This window comes from Phalacrocorax carbo, chromosome Z (assembly GCF_963921805.1).
Source record: "Phalacrocorax carbo chromosome Z, bPhaCar2.1, whole genome shotgun sequence".
Classification (NCBI taxonomy): Eukaryota; Metazoa; Chordata; class Aves; order Suliformes; family Phalacrocoracidae; genus Phalacrocorax; species Phalacrocorax carbo.
Genome location: NC_087548.1, coordinates 64,986,019 through 65,004,662, shown reverse-complemented (window position 1 = coordinate 65,004,662; position 18,644 = coordinate 64,986,019). Strand labels below are relative to the sequence as shown.

Below are 18,644 nucleotides of genomic sequence, written 5' to 3'. Positions count from 1 at the left end.
GAGCTGGGCCCAGGGGAACTGAATGAAATTCAACAAGAGCAAGTGCAAGGTCCTGCACCTGGGGAAGAACAACCCCATGCACCAGTACAGGCTGGGGGCTGAACTACTGGAAAGCAGCTCTGTTGAGAAGGACCTGGGAGTGTTGGTGGACAGCAATGTGACCATGAACCAGCACTGTGCCCTTGTGGCAAAGAAGACCAACAATATTCTGGGCTGCATTAAAAGGAGTGTGGCGAGCAGGTCAAGAGAGGTCATCCTCCCCGTCTACTCTGCCCTAGTGAGACCACATTTGGAGTACTGTGTCCAGTTTTGGGCCCCTCAGCTTAAGAAGGATGTGGAACTGCTTGAGCAAGTCCAGCAGAGAGCTACCAAGATGATCAGGGGGCTGGAGCATCTCCCATATGAGAAAAGGCTGAGACCCGGGTTTGTTCAGCCTGGAGAAGACTGAGGGGGGATTTCATAAATACCCATAAATACCTAAAGGGTGGGTGTCAGGACGATGGGACTAGGCTTTTTTCAGCAGTGCCCAATGACAGGACAAGAGGCAATGGGCATAAACTGGAACACAGGAATTTCTATCTGAATATAAGAAAAAACTTCTTTCCTGTGGGGGTGGCACAGGCTGCCCAGGGAGGGTGTGGAGTCTCCTTCCCTGGAGACATTCAAAACCCACCTGGACGCGTTCCTGTGCCCCCTGCTCTGGGTGTCCCTGCTCAAGCAGGGGGGTTGGACAAGATGATCTGCAGAGGTCCCTTCCAACCCCTGCCATACTGTGATTCTGTGATATCCTGAGGAAGTATCTCAACAAGTCTGATAGTAGTAGTTAGATTAATGTGACAAGTGATCATTTTGTTCATGGATTTTATAGAAACAATCTAAAATAACTTATTCCATTCTATATTATTAAAAATATTTTGGGACTGGCATTCTGCATTTGCTCTTATAGGATAAAAATTATGGAAGATACCAGGGTTTGAAGTGAGTTTGAAAAGACAACTTTCACAAGAAGACTCTAATGTGGTATATATGCAAACATATTTATTAATTGAATGTTCCCAGTAGTTAATTACAGCAGTAATAATTTTTTTGAGGCTTTAAATTTTAGAATATAATTTCACTTCTAAAACAAGCGCATTATGTTTCTAAGAGTCAGTAACAATGAAAGTTGAAGACAAATACCTAGCTGTTGACTACAGAGTTAACAAGTTACTTAGTTCAGAGTAGACTTAGCTTTACATATGTAAATGTTTCAGAAGTTCTTATGTATGTGTCTCTTAGTTGTCTCACTTCATAACCTGTCCATATATCTTGCTAACAGTCATTCAGTATAAACGCAAACATTGCTTTGAGCTATTCTCTTACGTAGGGAGCTGAGAATTTGCTATTAAACTGAAAACTGTTTTTATTTTTTAATAATGCTGTCCTGCTTTATTACTTGTGTTCTACTCTGGGTTTATTAAGTAGGAGGATAAACAATAAGTTGAAGTATTTTTTAACTTCTATTAAATAATAAATATACAGGGCAGGTGAACTTAGAAAACCACGCTCTATACTCTAATTTAAAAATTACTGTAAAAAGCATTTAAACTGAATCAAATAACTCAAGTGAAGAGGTGTATACAATAAACTGTTAATCTGCAATGATGACAGCTATGGTTTTGTGAGTTGTATGGGGGGAAAGCTGACTCAGTTTTGAGTTATGTTGCTGCTGATTACAGTTTAACAGGAAGGTTGAGCTGCTCAACTGTTAACATGAATATACTATCAACTTATGTTTAAATGAATGGAGGATGGTGATAGTTTTTCTTAAAGCTTTTGTCAGACTATACTTAATTAGTTTGTAATTATCAGCAACGTTTCTTGTTTTATGCCAGTCCTTTCTAGCCTGTGGCTTAATGAAATGTACAGAATTTTCTCAATTTATATTTGAAGTATTTTTTCCCTAGAATAAGTGCAAGAAATCTGGTAAGAACGGCAGCTACATAAACTTAAATGTAAATTGTAGGTGTTTCTGAGAAGCAATAATTACTGACCATAAGAAGCCTGGCTGTATATAAAAATTTTTATTAATCTTGGAATATGATATCTCACACAGATTTTGGAGATTAAGCAGTGTTTTTGTGTAAAACATGATAGCTGTAAATGTGATGGAGGCTTCATGGTACAGTTCATAGAACATTGAATGTTAGATAAATGGATTTTTTATTTCATAAGGCTCATGATAAAAATGCATGACAAATTCTGTTTTAGTAATGTAAATAACTAGTTACATTAGATCTATTTTAATGGAAAAAATTGTTACATTAGTATTTCTTATATTTGCAAACATATTCTTATATTTGTAAATAAGAAATGTAGTCCAAGTGTTGTGGTGTGGGCCTCCAGCATGGCATTTTAGCAGTGCTGAAGGCTTGTTCCATGTTTAGAGTTATACAGTGCAGGTTCATAGTTTCAGTAGTAATAAAGGGCTACATTTCCTGAGATTGTATGGCCTTCGGTATATGCTGCTTGAATTCAAGTCACATTTGTCACTATCCTGGATTTTGTAATTGTTTACTTTCAGAGTATAAAGGCCAGATTCTGTAGACTTAGTAGGGAATATTTGTGTTTGTGGCAGGTTGTTGAACTACAGGCTTGACAGAGTAACAATATGAATGTGCCATGGAATATGGCTGTAACTGCAAATCTTTGATCTACTCAGGGTATTTCATTTGTGTTCAGTGAATTGCCACATATATGAAAATTAAAACTACAAATAAAAGGCAATGGGGTATGGGAAGCTGAATACGGAACAGCTTGTTCTGCAAGTGCAGTCTTTTGTATTTTACTGGCATTTAAGGATCTGTTTTAATAATCTAAGCAATAGCGCAGATTGTATCAGTAGGTGTGTTTCTTGACTGGCTTAGAGGAAGCTCTAAAAGGAAGCTAATATTACAAGAAACTGAACAGCACTGAAAAGCTGCCGCCTTGCTTAAAAGCTTTACAAATTTAGGCTGTATTTATAGAGGTATTTTGCCAAGATATGGCACAAAATTAAGTCAGTGGTAGATTGGGAACACAAGGATAAGTACAAGTGGGATTGCCATTGATGTACATGTTACATATTTCTTTGACAGTCAGTCTCTGCTGCTTGTTTATCAAGTTAATTTTTCCTGAATGAGGGTGCACCTATGCAATAATTGAGGCTACTATGTAGTATCGGTGTTAAAGCAAGTAGCTGGAATTTTTGCTTTAAGATATGGATCAGTGTTCATGCTGGACCTTATGTGTATTGCATTAGATAATTGCAGTGAACAGTGTGTAGCCTCAGGCTTAAATCAGGTTTGATGCTGAAGCTCTTGAAAGAAGAGGGCAGCCAATGTGGGTAATGGTCATGACCTAGTGTGGTGGGTTGACCTGGCTGGATGCCAGGTGCCCGCCAAAGCTGCTCTATCACTCCCCTTCCTCAGCTGGACAGAGGAAAGAAAATATAACAAAAGGTTTATGGGTCAATATAAGGACAGGGAGAGGTCACTCACCAATTACTGTTATGGGCAAAACAGATGAGACTTGGGGAAATGAATTTAATTTATTACCAATCAAATCAGAGCAGGGTAGTGAGAAATAATACCAAATCTTAAAACACCTTCCCCCCACCCCTCCCTTCTTCCCAGGCTTAACTTTAGTCCTGATTTTCTCTATCTCCTCCCCCACAGCGGTGCAGCAGGACAGGGAATGGGGGTTGTGGTCAGTTCATCACACATGGTTTCTGCTGCCCCTTCCTCCTCAGGGGCAGGACTCCCCACACTCTTCCCTTGCTCCAGCATGGGGTGCCTCCCGCAGGAGGCAGTCCTCCATGAACTTCTCCAAAGTGAGCCCTTCCCATGGGCTGCAGTTCTTCATGAACTGCTCCAGCGTGAGTCCCTCCCAGGGGGTGCAGCCCTTCAGCAACAGACTGCTCCAGCGTGGGTCCCCTGAGAGGTCACAGGTCCTGCCAGCAACCCTGCTCCAGCGTGGGCTCCTCTCTCCATGGGGCCACGGGGCCTGCCAGGAGACTGTTCCAGTGCAGGCTTCCCATGGGATCACAGCCTGCCTTGGGCATCCACCTGCTCTGGTGTGGGTCCCTCCCCGGGCTGCAGGTGGATATCTGCTCCACCATTATCCTCCATGGGCTGCAGGGGCACAGCCTGACTCACCATGGTCTGCACCACAGACTGCAGAGGAATCTCTGCTCCAGTGCCTGGAGCACCTCCTCCCTGCTCTTTATTCACTGACCTTGGTGTTTGCAGAGTTGTTCCTTTCATATATGCTCACTACTGTCTCCAGCTGCTATTGTACAGAGTGGTGGGGTTTTTTTTGTTCCCCCTTCTTATATATCTTATCACAGAATTACTCCCACCATTGCTGATGGGCTTAGTCATGGCCAGCGGCGGGCTTGTCTTGGAGCCAGCTGGCACTGGTTCTATCAGGCATGGGGGGACCTCTGACAGCTTCTCACAGAAGCCACCCGTGTAGCTACCAAAACCTGGCCACACAAACCCAATACAAGTAGAAGTAACTTCACCTCATTTTCTGTATTTTAAAGATGTTTGACAGGTACAGTTGTAATCTACCAATATTTTCTTTATTTAATGTTTTATCCTGTCATTGTTATAGAGGAAGTCAGACCTGTCATCTTTAAAAACTTTCTGGACAACATGTGCCTCAACATGGTGGACTCAAGCATTTGAGTGATAAACCAGTCTTGACAGGTGACAGATGTGGCTCTATTAAATAACTCATTACTCAGTGCTAAGAAACTGGGAACAGGAGAAAAGAAAACAACACTTGTTTTCCTTTTCTAATCTCTGAGTATAAAACAAAGTATAAGCCTGACTTAGTAAAATACTGGAGGGATTGCAATACAGTTATGGAAAAAAATACTAACTGGAGGGTATGTGTCCCTTACTTGATATTTTGATAGTATTTTTTATTTCAATATTTTGATGCCTAATTTTTATCACAGATGACAATTTCTATGGAATAACTAATGTAGCTTTCTTGATCTGATAAACACAAGGTGGTACTCTTCTGTAGCTGGCTTTCCAAGACATTCTTGAAAATAAGCTTGTACAAGGAGTAGAAGTTTCAGCTCTGCTGTTTTCTTGTTTGCTTATGCTGGCATTAGTAGCACTATCTTTAGTGTGTGCTTTCCATGTAGGAATCATTTTAAGACATTTGTCCATTTTGTGAGAGGTAGTTTAGTGAAAACTAGACAATGTAATCCATAAATCCATTTAGCTGGGCACATGTAAACTGGAATAATCCAAAAGTGAGCAAACAAACAAGTACACTGTCATCTGCGCATTCGCATTCTTCTGCCAGGATCTCTCCTGTGTGTACTGTATGTGATACAGCCATCTGACTGAGTGAAGGGTCCAGTGTCAAGCCATACCTATAATGTTACTAAAGCAAATATACAAACAGAGATTCTCAGAATATGTCTCAGGCCTTTACAAGTGGTGTTCTTTCTTCCAAATTCCCAGTGCTTTTCTTTCTCTTTATATGCTCAGGTGTTTTGTGTGGTTTTTTTTTTTTTTTTTTTTAGGACTTATGTTTCTGTACATCTGTTGAATTACCTAATTTGCTGCAGCAATACATCCACATTTCCATGTGTAGTTCCACCATACCAGAAAGTGGAGGCAGAAAGCTTAAAATTCTAGAGTTATGATATCCCCTTAGTGTACCAATAACTTTCCTGATCCATTATTTGATAAACAAGGATGATATTTAAAAGAAACAAAATGCTGTCTTGTACTGTGTTCTGATGTAGTCTGCAATGTGATCTATGCTCCTTCATTAGTAGCAATAAGTGACTCTTCTGAAGCCTTTCTGAAATTCATGTGATTATGCATGTTAAGTATATTAGTAGAGATATGGGTATGATTATGGATATTTAAAAAAGAAATGGAAGCTCTAGTTTTCAGAAAATTGAACAGTTAAAGTGGATTTTTAGAGGTTATGTTTTCATTCTCACTTAGACTTGTAGGTAAAGAGATTAGTGAAAATGCTCTTAAATGCTGTATTCATTTGTTTTTAGTTTTGTTAAAACAGTAATGATGTTTGGTTTTTGGTTTTGTTTTGTTTTTTTACTGAAAACTGTAGCAGACACAATTACGAATCTGTGACCTGAGTGTAAGTAGCACTGTAGTAAGGTATGGGAAACTTGAGGCTTGATGTACCTCAAAAAACCCCACCTGGAGCTAGGGATGTTTTCATTTTTAAACTTATCATTTGATCTACCAAGAAGGAAGGTGAAATCCAGTATTTTGTTAGGATATTCTGGAAATAGATTTTGTAGTTCTGGTATAGTACAATACTGTAACAATAAACACCATAGAAAAAGCTCACATGAAAAGGAAAAATAAGTTTTCAGAGTATTGAATATTTAGAGTAACACACAGAGGATATATACTGAAGAGCAAAAAAAATCTGGAGTAACTATCTTAAGTGAACAAAATTTATTCTGCCGAATGAGGAAGAGGTCCTGCGCATATGAGGAAGTACAAGATAAATTAAGGCAATGATATCGAGTTATTTTTAATTATGTAGTCAACCAGTGGATATGTACAAAAAGGAGAAAGTAAAATTTGATAATAAGGCTTTAAGTATTTTATATTTTCAAATTCCTTGATTTCCTGACTTCTTAAGGGAGGTGTTTATATTAAGCTATAAAGTCCAGAAGTACAGAATACTTTTGTATTATTTTTTTAATTTGTGCTGTTCATAATGTTGATAAAGTATATGTGTTTATATGAACACGAAGATAGAATGTGGCATTGTTGCTATTGTAATGGTAAATGTAGTGCTTGAGAATATTAAAGAACATATCCAGTTCACATGACAGTTCACATTTTAGGCTATTCATGATTTGAAAACAAATGTAGCTTTAACGCTAAATTTGCTGTTTGCCTTCCTAAGTAGATGTATTTTATACTAGTTTACAGAGGATTTAATCAATTCTTACCTGAACATACAGTGAGATGGTTTTTGGCTTCTTTTGTTCCCAAATATTGTGTTGGGAAATGATATGTTTTGTTCTGAACTTAATTTTTACTTTAATTTTCTAAGTAGAAAAAAAAAACCTGACAACTAAAACTTATAAATTTGTGCTTGTTAGTATAAAATTTCAAATGTGAAATTATATTTTATTCAAATATCCGTTTCTTCTAAATCATTTTAATGATTTGACAGTAATAATATGACTTAACAGATTCTTTCTGGATCAATTTTGGAAAAAATTTAGGAAGTTAAGAGTAGTGTCTGGTGTGATACTTCAGAGACTTCTAAAAATTCCCTTTGTTATCTGTTCTTATGATTGCATTAAACCAAGTCCCTGTTCTTCATGTGGTTTGAATTAATAAATCTAATCTACCATGCGTTTTACTAGAACTCTGGATTAACACACCCCACCCCGCCCCCCATATTCCAATCTGTGGTGCTTACATTTTTAATGGGCTAACTCTATTTAAGAAAAATGTTTTCTTTTATATGCTATCTAAACAGAAACCAAAAATAATGGAGGAAGAGAAGACAAGAGAAGCCTTCCAGTGCAAATTTAAGTAGAAAATGCTTGTATTTGGAAAAAAAACCAACCCAGTACTAACAAGTGATTGCTGTAACAATATTTCATGTATGGTATTTTTGTTTTGGTGATGCATCTAAAACTTGACTTAATATCTCATTAAACTTGAGGGTTCATTAATCTCTTCTGGATTTTTAAATTATTTCTATAGATAATAAGGTGTTATTATTCCTGAATGTATGTTTGTCATAGCCTTAAGTTAAAAACTTTAATTTAAATGCCTATTTTTTTTAAAAAAGAAGCTTATTTAAAGCTCTCGTCATATGTTTTTAAAATCCTATTTCAATTTACTGGTACAAAACCTAACAGATAGGTTCTGTTTTTTATTTTTTCACAAAAAGCTTTAAATCTTTCACAAGTCAAACACATAATATTCATAAAATACTTAATGAAACTGATGCTACATTCATTACTTCTGTTGTATTTTTCTACCTGTGGTTTTTACAAGGTTTTATTGTTGCTTTTATGTGAAAAATGGATTTTTAACTTCAGATCAACTTGAATTTGGGTAGGAATTTTATTGGTGTGTTCATTAATCTTGTTTAACCTCTTATAATTTATTTGTATCTTCATTTTACAGATGGAATACCTCAGGTTTACTATTTTGGCCCATGTGGCAAATATAATGCTATGGTGCTAGAACTGCTTGGACCTAGTCTGGAAGATTTATTTGACTTGTGTGGTAGGACATTTTCTCTTAAAACCGTTCTTATGATAGCCATACAGTTGGTAAGTAGAATTAGATGTTAATTTGAGTTTTCATTGGAATAACTGAGTCGGTTCAATGGATTAAACGCTTATGTCACTTAGGAGATTTGCACTTCTAGTGTTTAAACAAGTGTTGGTGGCTTCTAAAGAGCCTGTGATAGTTTTATCAGGAAGACTGTGTTATGTCACTTCCATTTACTTTGTTCTAGTTTTTCAAGAATCATTGCATTAATGTAGTTTCATTGTGTCTTCTGAGTTCTCATAATCACAACCTGATAGGAATTTTTAGTTTGATGTACTCTTAAGAGAAAACCTTCATGAAATAAAAATGAATAGCATAAATACTTTTCCTGGATATTATCAGAAAGCAAGCAAGCAAACAAATCCTCAAACTCTTCTAGAAATACTAAAATAGTACGAAATTGTTAGATGAAGGATTTCTGCTGAAGACTTCCTGATTTGGTTCCTACCTGAGGATAGGTGGAAGCAGAGAGAAAGAGAAATAAAGCTTTGCATGTTTACCTTGATTCAATGTGTTTTTAATAAGTCCTTATGAAATATTAATGATACTGAACCTCCACTTCCCTAAATAGCTAGTGATATTTTTACCCACGAAGGGTAAAAATAGCTGTTTAAAACACAACTGTAATTGGATAACAGGCCTACAACTATAGACGTATAGACATATTCAGCTTGCTTATAGTCAAAATGACAAAGTTAATTTTTTAAAATGCTCAAATTATCAGATCAAAGATTATCTTTATTTAATACTTGCTGTCCCTTTCTGAATATATAACTTTTGATAGAAAGATCCAGCTAGAGTGGAGGTTATATGTGTATTGGTCAACTTCCAGTGCTTTTCTCATTTTTACTTTTAATATGTAATAGATTGACATTGTACATCAGTGCTCACTGCTTGATGATGTAATTTCTGGTTATAATATTAACATGCACAAAACATACTTGGTGCCAGCTGTTCTTAAAAAAGATAACTTCTGTTATATACTAATTCATGTCTAATGTCCAGTGTATAAATTTCCAACACACTATGTGGTGTATCTGTTTAGGGGATGTGTACAATTTTAATTGATTCTAACTGGGAGATACCTTGTTAAGAGCAATAGCCCTTTGCTTTTAAGGTGATATACGGGGTGATTTTCTCTAAATATAAACTCAATGTAAGATATTTAGCTTCTGCCACAATTTAATATGGCAACCTGAAGCTTCAACTAAACTTTCTGTTGTTTTTTCCTTTTATTAAAGATTTCTCGTATGGAATATGTCCATTCAAAGAACTTGATATACAGAGATGTAAAACCTGAGAACTTCTTAATAGGACGACCTGGAAACAAAACCCAGAAAATTATTCATATTATAGATTTTGGTTTGGCAAAGGAGTATATAGATCCAGAAACAGAGCAGCACATACCGTATCGAGAACACAAGAGCCTTACAGGAACAGCTAGATACATGAGTATAAATACACATTTAGGAAGAGGTACGTGTGCTTTTTAAGTGCAGGAACAAGAATTCAACAGCTTTCATTTGTCTGAAATCACCTTGTTTTCAAGTTATAATTTTTCTGTCTGTAGTCATTAAGAGCTGCAAGTCTTTTGTACTGTTCAAAATCATAGTTTGTCCTTATGGAAATACTGTTTATGGGAAAATGGTTCGCTGGTTCTCTGATCATTGTGTTCATGTCTCAGCAAAGAATTATTTTTTGTTAGATATTCATAAAAGAAAGATGAGGTGCATCTTTTTGTATCATCACATCTTCATGTTAGAAGTATGCCGTGGTGGGGTGGGATGGGTGGAAAGTAGATATGTTTTATTAAAGATATGAAAGTGAACAGATTGCAACAGCATAGACTTTCAATACTACCTTGACAGTTTTTGATCCTTTTGAAATGCACCATTTAGTGGAATAATAGTAGTTTATATTTGATGCCGATTTATTTTTTTTTTTTATGCTTATACTATTAAGGTAAAAGTTTATATTGAGGCTTTGTCAGAATAGTTAAAGATTATGATCCTGTTGTGAATATGATGAGCTAAAGAAATGACAGGATATATTGAGAGGTAAGTTGTTATTATTGAATGAATAAATTCAGCTGGGAAAAGGTGTGTGAGCACTCAAAGTAGCTTATATTTATTCCAATTATTATAGAGGTTTTCTATTGAAAACAGGTTTGACACCTTTGATTTTGTGTAAACCAGTTGCATGTCATTGCATGGTAATTGCTAATTAGGTTTCTCTTTGAATTGATCATTAAAAATGTTGCACAATACTTAAAGTTCAAAGGTACTTCATGTTAATAAGGCAAATGAGGAACCATTCACGTTTTCCAGAGAGTAGTAAGGTGTTTTATCAATAAAATCAGACCATAGTGGCTTGTGATTAGCAGCTGTAGCTGATGAAATTATGTTAACGTGTAGAATCATAGAAACGTTTATGTTAGCAAAGATCCTTTTAGGATCTTAAAGAGGCTGTTCCCTGTTGTCCAGTTGCTTGGTGCTTGGGAGTGACGCCCACCTCACTGCAACCTTCTTTCATGTACTTGTAGAGAGTCATAAGGTCTCCCCTCAGCCTCCTCTTCTCCAGGCTAAACAATTCCAGCTTCATTGCTCTTTGGACATGCATCAGCACTTCAAAAGTAATTAAATTTAATATATTTTTTAAAAATAAAATCATAATAGATTTCCTGTAAAGGATAATAATTAGGCATGTGTGTTCAGCTGTTAACGTCGTCTATAGGCAAATTTTTTTTTTACTTAGTCAGTATGAGGGGGGTCTTCCTATTTCTGCTTTTCTCTTGGTGCCTTAGTCTCGAAATAAGTCGGGATGAAGGATCTGTCTAACTTTCTTCAGGACTAACTAACTTCAGGACAGCAGACTTGGGAAATTTGCAGCATCTCCAGGCAAGGTAAAGAATGTGGAGCTTTTTCAAATTAAACAAAACCTGTAAATCTTAAACAGAAAGGAGGCAGACTTAAGCAGGTGCATTTAACTGATGATGAAACCAGATGTTTTTCTATGTTGACATTTCAGAAGGGTATTGATTTCACATGGCCAAACATTACTTGATAAGTTAAAATTCATTTGGAATTGTATTTCACATGACTTGCATCTCTGCATTTTCTGGCTTCTTTGTTTCTTCACAAGCAAAGCTGAAGGATTTAATTTCATGCTGTGCAAACCAATTCTACCATTTGTTTCAGATTTTGCATGAGTTGATCGTGCTTTTTCCATGCAGGTTCCTAAAACAACCTCTGATCTCTCCATTAAGTAGGGAGAAAAAAGCAGGTGTAACTATAGCTATGTTATGTATCCATATGTAAGATTATCAGTGCATATTAAGGTCCTCAGATTATTAGAAGTTTATGGTCAGAAAGGACTAAATTGGGTAACTGCTGAAAGGTGATCCCAGTCACTTGATAAGATTTATATTTAGGTACAGTACACATACATTTTAATAACTTTTTACATATTTACACACTGCATATTTTCTTAGGGAGATGGAAAAAGTGCTGTTTAACATGTAACTGTCTTGCCTTTGTATCTGATGCCTGATTTTGGAGGCACCCTTTTGAGTTGCTTTTAAAATGTCATTGGTAGTCTCACATCTTGGAAACATTCGCAGGGTGGCTACCTTCTATATATGCATGCTTTTAGGGGGAAGTTCTGAAAATAAGACAAAATAATAGTTGCTTCCCTCTTTAAAGGTGGGAGATTGGCCTCTTGTGCCTGTCTTTTCAGTTTTTTGGAATTGCTTCTGTAGAAAGTATGGAATTAAGGTAAGTAAAAGATACTTGAGATAAGTTTCTGCTAAGTATATGAAGCACCAGTGTAATTCTTTGTAGCTATGCATCAGAAATGCACAATTCCCAACAATATTAAGTCACACTTAATACCTAGATATAACCAAATCATGTGAACAGCAATTGAGACTCTTGGCTCTGTGAGCATCCTAGAATACTGCTTGCTTGGCTAAGCTTAGTAAGTGGGTTTATATGTAACAGAGCAGCTGTGAAAGAGCTCATCCTGTTCTGTACATCTTCAACTGCTGGCTTTAGTCTCGGGAAATGTCTTAGAATTAGAAGGTACCAGTTACATGTTTCAGTAGTGGACAGGTTAAGTATTAGCATTCATATTTGCCATAGCAAAGTGGCCACTGTGGTTCCTTTCCTTATTACAGAAGTGTCTGGTGACCCTTGACAAGTAAAGAAATATTCCAGTAGTGGACTAATCACAGAATGATTGAGGTTGGTAGGGACCTGTGGGGGTCACCTTGTTCAACCTTCCTGATCAAGCAGGCCACCTAGAAATGGTTGCCCAGGACCATGTCCAGATGGCTTTTGAATATCTCAAAGGAGGGTGACTCCACCACCTCTTTGTGCCAGTAATATCTGTTCCTGTAATGCATACAGAACAGAAAAAGTTCCCTACTTTCTCACTACGTTGTTACTGTTTTAGTACATTTTGGCCTTTCCCCTGTGTTAGAAATTAAATATACCAGCTTTCTTTTAACAGTTCTTTAGTGTTTGAAAATGGAAGAAGAATTTTATCTTTATAGCAACACTTACTAGAGTGCTACAATATTTTATAGTTATGACCACACTGACAAATTTGTCATGACTCTAAGCTTTGTCATTGTTGATGTCAGTGGGTTTTGAAATTCTTGATAAGAAGCAGGCTGTAATAGCATATTAAATATATGCTATTATTAACTTTATATTTAAGTTATTATTATATCATGAAAGCCTCCCCATACCACTTAACTATCCAAAAATGCATTGTATATGAAGCTGACCATAATTCTGTATTCATTCACATAGTAAAAGGATGTGTAAAAAGCAACCAAATTATTCTAAGTATGTCATGTTTGCTGGATTTATTATTCTTCACCAAGTAAAGGCTGAAACTGCATTGTTAAGGCATATTAGGGCCAAAGAGCTGTAAGGTTAGATTAAATTATTTTTTCTTATTTAAAGAACAATAGTAGAAATACTAGTATTTCCTAATCGTATCATGAATATTTAACACTGGGAACATTTTTAAAGATTAGATAGCAGGGTTGGAGCTTCCTAAACATAATTCTTAGAATGCAAGTTCCTCAAGTAAAGGAATGATTCTCTTTATTTTTCAGGCATGGTATATCAAGCTGGTGTTAGCTTAAAGTGATACAACCAATTTTAAAATCAAATAAGCTCTTTCAGTCATTCTTAAATGAGACACACACCACCAATAAAACTTAAGAAGATAAAAGAAAATGCAGAACTGGTAGTTACTTGAAGAACGTAACTGGATTTTGAGGGGATTACATGTCCAACATTAACACAAGAATGACACTTCTGCTTCAAGGGAGACTTTTCCAGTCCTTAAGTAGAACCTTGATCTCTGGTTGGACAGGTTTATTTTTGTGTAATGGTAACTTGTTTAATACATGTGAAAGTTCTGCCAAATTTAACTTGTGTATTCTATAGTTCTGTAGCCTTCAGCATGATGCAAAGCCACAAGAAAGAGTGGATAGTTATATACTGGCTCCTCTGAAAAGGTAGCTGTGACAAAGCTAATACTCAGTAGCTTGTCTCACTTTACTGTAGGAAGTCTCCTTGTCACAGGAGGTTCCCAAATATATACATTATTGTTAAACACAGATGGAAAAGTTTTAGAATGCCTTTCTGAAATCTTTGCAGTAATGTTGCTAAGCAAAGAAGCACAACCTCATGTAATAACTCTGCTTCAGTTCAGACTCAGAGCAGTGGTTCTTCTTGACCTTATTATTTTGCATGCATTTCTTTGGGTGACAGAGAATTATTCATCATGATCTTTTAGGTCTAACAAACACTGGTGCTCTTAATTTCATAGCCTATCCTTTAAGCAGAGTTTGTTTTTTCTGTATATTCTGTGTTGCACCTCTAAAAACGTAATGTTCCTTTAATGGGTGCATTGGGATTTACAGAACACTGGAGCTTTTCAAGCTCTGTTGTCCCTTTGGTTGCAGAGACAGTGGCATATAGAATACATTCAGCATGGAGGATATTGATGCTGATATACTTTTTTAGGGCAATATTTTTAGCCTGTAGGCAATTTTCCTAGCAACTTGAATGGTCTGATAGCAAAACTAATGCATGAATTACTGCTTCTTGACTATCCAAGGTGTCAGCTGACCCTTGTGAAAAACAAGTGTGTTTTCAGTAAAGTGGGAGCCTGTCAGGTTCACATTCTCTTATAGGCTGATTTCAAGTATGCATTTATTGAACTGTAACTTGAAGAAAGTATGTTGTTCTTTGATCAAAAGTACATTTTAGGATCCACAGTGTTTTAAAGTGTCATAACGAGTACATAGTAACTAGAAAGACTTTAAATGTTTGCATATGTTTACTTGAAACTTGCACAAAACTACCAAGGCCCACTCTTCTGAGGTGCATATAGAAGGTGATATATAGGCTACATGATGTTCAGTAACAATTAATTCAATAATACTTTGTTCCAGAAACATACATTTGATCAGGGCTTTCTGGTAGTTTTGTGCAAAGCTGGAATAGAACATATTTTTTGCCTATGTGAGAAATAATGTGGCTTTATTCAGATAGCTCTTTGAAGGGAATACAAATGTTCTTCAGGCCTTATCAGCATGTGACTGGTGCGCTTGCTTCTTAAGCGTAACTTCTCTGGGGGATAAAATTACTCTATGCTTATTTTCTAGTCTCCTTTATTTTCAGGAAGGGAGAGAGGGATCCCAGAGAATGTAGATTCTGACTGGAAGCTTAGGGAAGACAAACCTGCATCTGTAAAAAGTTCTACAGTTTCCTGTATTTGCTGGAAATCTAAATTGGGAATTGATTTTGGATTTCCCTAAATTCAGGAAAGCAGCACACTGAATTGTTGTCTAAGTTATTTGCTACAGGAAATGTAGTCACAGGAAGTTGTAATTGCTATAATAAGGCTATCTGTAATGTTCTCTGGGAAAACAACTAATATCCTTGGTTCTATTGGTCTTTTCTTGGTAGTGCTTAACTGTTGAAGAGGCAGAAGTTAGGGTCTCAGGTATTCATTGAAGAAAACTTTTGGGAATGAAACAGCTCTGCTCTTTAATATTAATTGAAAGGCCAAATTATGTAAATTTTTTTAAACAGTACTTATCTTCAAACAAAACCAAACCCACCCACCCTACCCTTACCTTTTAAAGTAGATCTCCTCTGTTATGGGAGCTGTCATATGTTCTAGATTTCAAATTGGTTTTCTTGGGAGCAGACCTTTTTGTAATCTAAACCAGCAAAAAATAATTCTACATTTGATTGGTTTAAATGCATTTCCTACTGTAATAACAATAAAAGTTTGGACTTAAGATTGTATTAGCTTAAATACTGGAGTTTTTCCAGAAACACAAAGAAAAAAAAAAGTTTTCTGCAGTTACAGGCTGTGCTTTGTGGTGAATGCCCTCCAGGAGTCCTAGCAACTTTCAGTCGCCACTTTAAAATTTATTTTTGCTAAATTTTATAGACTGACGGTTCAGGATATGTAGATTGTCACTTTCCATCTACTTTGATTGCAGTAATGAATCTGTGTATCAAACCTTGCAATCATCTAGGTAGCTAATACTGTGTGTTCTGATCCAAATAGTATGTTTCTACTGTTTTAGCATTATTCCTATAGCAAGCAGTGGAGCTTTCTTTGGAGGGGAATGCAGTTGTTTATAATACACACTTACTGAAGACTGAATGTCTGTTGTTTGACCTGTCTTATGGTTACTTTTCCTTGTGGGCTAAAAAAAAGATAGTCTTCTGAATGATGCTCTAGTTTTTGTTAAAATCAAACTATTTGAATCATGATGATTAATTTATCTATAGCTTCTGAACTAAACAGCTATTCGTTTCTTAGTAATTTAGCTAGCTTCAGGTGAACTCCTTGAGAGAGAGGAGGCCATGTGCCCTAAAGCTTTGTGTTTGTCATCTTATGATCATACTGCCTTTTAAGCAACAGATTCTCTCAATCTCATTAAATTGTGATGCACTAGGATCAGTGTACATTAAGAGCCCTTCCTCCAGCTGATGCTTGAAATCCATTTGTGTTCCAGCTAGCGCGCTGCTAGATTTCTTCCAGTTTTCAGAGGCCCTTCTTCTAAAAATAGCAATACAATCTTTGACTTTCCTGTTTCTCAGGCTTATCTTGAATTCCATAGAAAAGGATATTTGATTACTATTTTTTTAATTACTCGAAAGTGATCAGTGAAGAGCTCAAGTGGGTTTTAGATAACAATCCACTTCCCCCAAAATTAAAAAAATCCAAACAAAAAAACCCCCACCCCTTTAGCAGATTTTCGAGGGCATTCTACATTCAGCTGGTATATCCTAGAAGTAGTTCCCACAGAACTATCCTACAGAAGTATCTCCAGTGGTCCAAAGCTCATTTAAAAAAAAATTCCTCTTAATCTGAAATCATTTCAGGGTAAAGAGATTGGAAGTTCCTCCCTTCATAGAAAGGACTATCAGTGAAGGAGCAATTGCCTCAACAAGGTCTGTGTTGTGTGTGGTTTTTTTTTTTTTTTTCTTTAAAGGAATCATAAAATCATAGAATACCCTGAGTTGGAAGGGACCCACAAGGATCATCAAGTCCACCTCCTGGACCTGCACAGGACAACTCCAAATTCACACCATGCGTCTGAAGGTGTTGTCCAAGTGCTTCTTGAATAGTGTCAGGTTTGGTGCTTTGACTGCCTCCCTGGGGAGCCTGTTCCAGGGCTCCACCACCCTCTGCGGGAAGAATCTTTTCCTAACATCCAGTCTGAACCTCCCCTGGCACATCTTCCTGCCATTCCCTCAGGTCCTGTCATCAGTCACCAGAGAGAAGAGATCAGTGCCTGCCCCTCCTCCTCCCCTTGTGAGGAAGCTGCAGACCGCCATGAGGTCTGCCCTCAGTCTGTTCTCCAGGCTGAACAATCCAAGTGACTTTAGCCGCTCCTCATGTAACTTTTCCTCTAAACCTTTCACCAACTTTGTGGCCCTCCTCTGGACACTCTCCAGTAGCTTTACACCCCTAATGTACTGTGGCACCCAAACCTGCCCACAGCACTGGAGGTGAGGCCGCCCCAGCGCAGAGCAGAGCGGGACAATCCCCTCCCTCGCCTGGCTGCAATGCAGGGCTTGATGCACCCCAGGGCACGTTTGGCCCTCTTGGCTGCCAGGGCACGCTGTTGGCTCATGTTCAGCTTGCTGTTGACCAGAACCATGATTCTGCAGAAGACTGTTGTCTTTCAGGTGTTTTTCAAAAACTCCCAGAATAATCTTCTCCATAATTTTACCAGGCACAGAAGTGAGACTGACAGGCCTGTAGTTACTGGGCTCATCCCTTTTGCCTTTCTTGAAGGCTGGGTTAACATTTGCCAGCTTCCAGTCAACTGGGACCTCTCTAGATCCCCAAGAGAGTTGAAAAAATCATTGAGAGAGGTCTTGCTATGACATCAGCCAGATCTTTAAGTACCCTCAGGTGAATCATCAGGCCCCATTGACTTATAAGGATTCAGTTGGAGCAGCAAGTCCTGCAGTAGTTTGGGGTTGATTAGGAGTTTCATTCCCACAGTCATGGTTCTCTAGCCCAGGGTTCTGGGGTTCCCAGAGCCCACCATTGGTATTGAAGGCTGAGGTGAAGAAAGCTCGAAATGTCTTTGCTTCTTCTATGTCCCTGTTTGTGATCATGCTCATCAAGTAACGGGCCAGTGTTATTTCTAGCCTGCCTTCTGCCATTAACATATTTTAAAAATCCCTTTTTATTGTCTATCACAGTACTGGCCAGCTTCAACTCTAATTGAGCTTTGGCTGCACAAATTTCCTCCCTTCAGTGGCAAACAACATCACTGTAGTCGTCCCATGTTGCCTGACCTTACTTACACTGCCTATATACTTGTTTTTAGAAGATCACTGTTCAGCCAATCTGGCCTTCTTCCTAACCTGCTTGATACCCTACATTTTAGAATTGCCTGCTCCTGTGCTCTTAGGAGGTGGTACTTAAAAAGTGACCATCATGGATGGACCCCAGCACCTTCAAAAACTTTTTCGCAGGGGACCTCACTAAGTTCCCTGAGCAACCTTAAGTCTACTCTTCTCATATCTGGAGTTGAAGTTGTCTTGGCAGTTTTCCTGCTGTTACCATAGATTTTAAACTTAATGGCTTCATGGTCGCTGTGGTCAAGGCAGCCACCAATTGCCACTTCACCCACAAGATCCTCTGTTAATGAGTAATAAATTGAGGAAGGCACCTTTCCTAGTGGGTTTCCTTAGTATCTGTACCGAGAAGTTATTGTCCAGATAGTGTAGGAACAATCTGGACCTG

General features: G+C 37.5%; 1 protein-coding gene across 2 annotated transcripts in view; it reads left to right on the top strand.

The window, feature by feature from the left end:
- Positions 1-18,644, top strand: part of CSNK1G3 (casein kinase 1 gamma 3) — a 73,686-nt gene that overhangs the window by 31,503 nt on the left and 23,539 nt on the right. For both annotated transcript variants that reach the window (XM_064437957.1, XM_064437956.1), the window contains exons 5-6: positions 8,184-8,332; positions 9,575-9,809. In XM_064437957.1, coding sequence (XP_064294027.1) covers positions 8,184-8,332; positions 9,575-9,809 — 384 coding nt within the window. The remainder of the gene's footprint in view (positions 1-8,183; positions 8,333-9,574; positions 9,810-18,644) is intronic.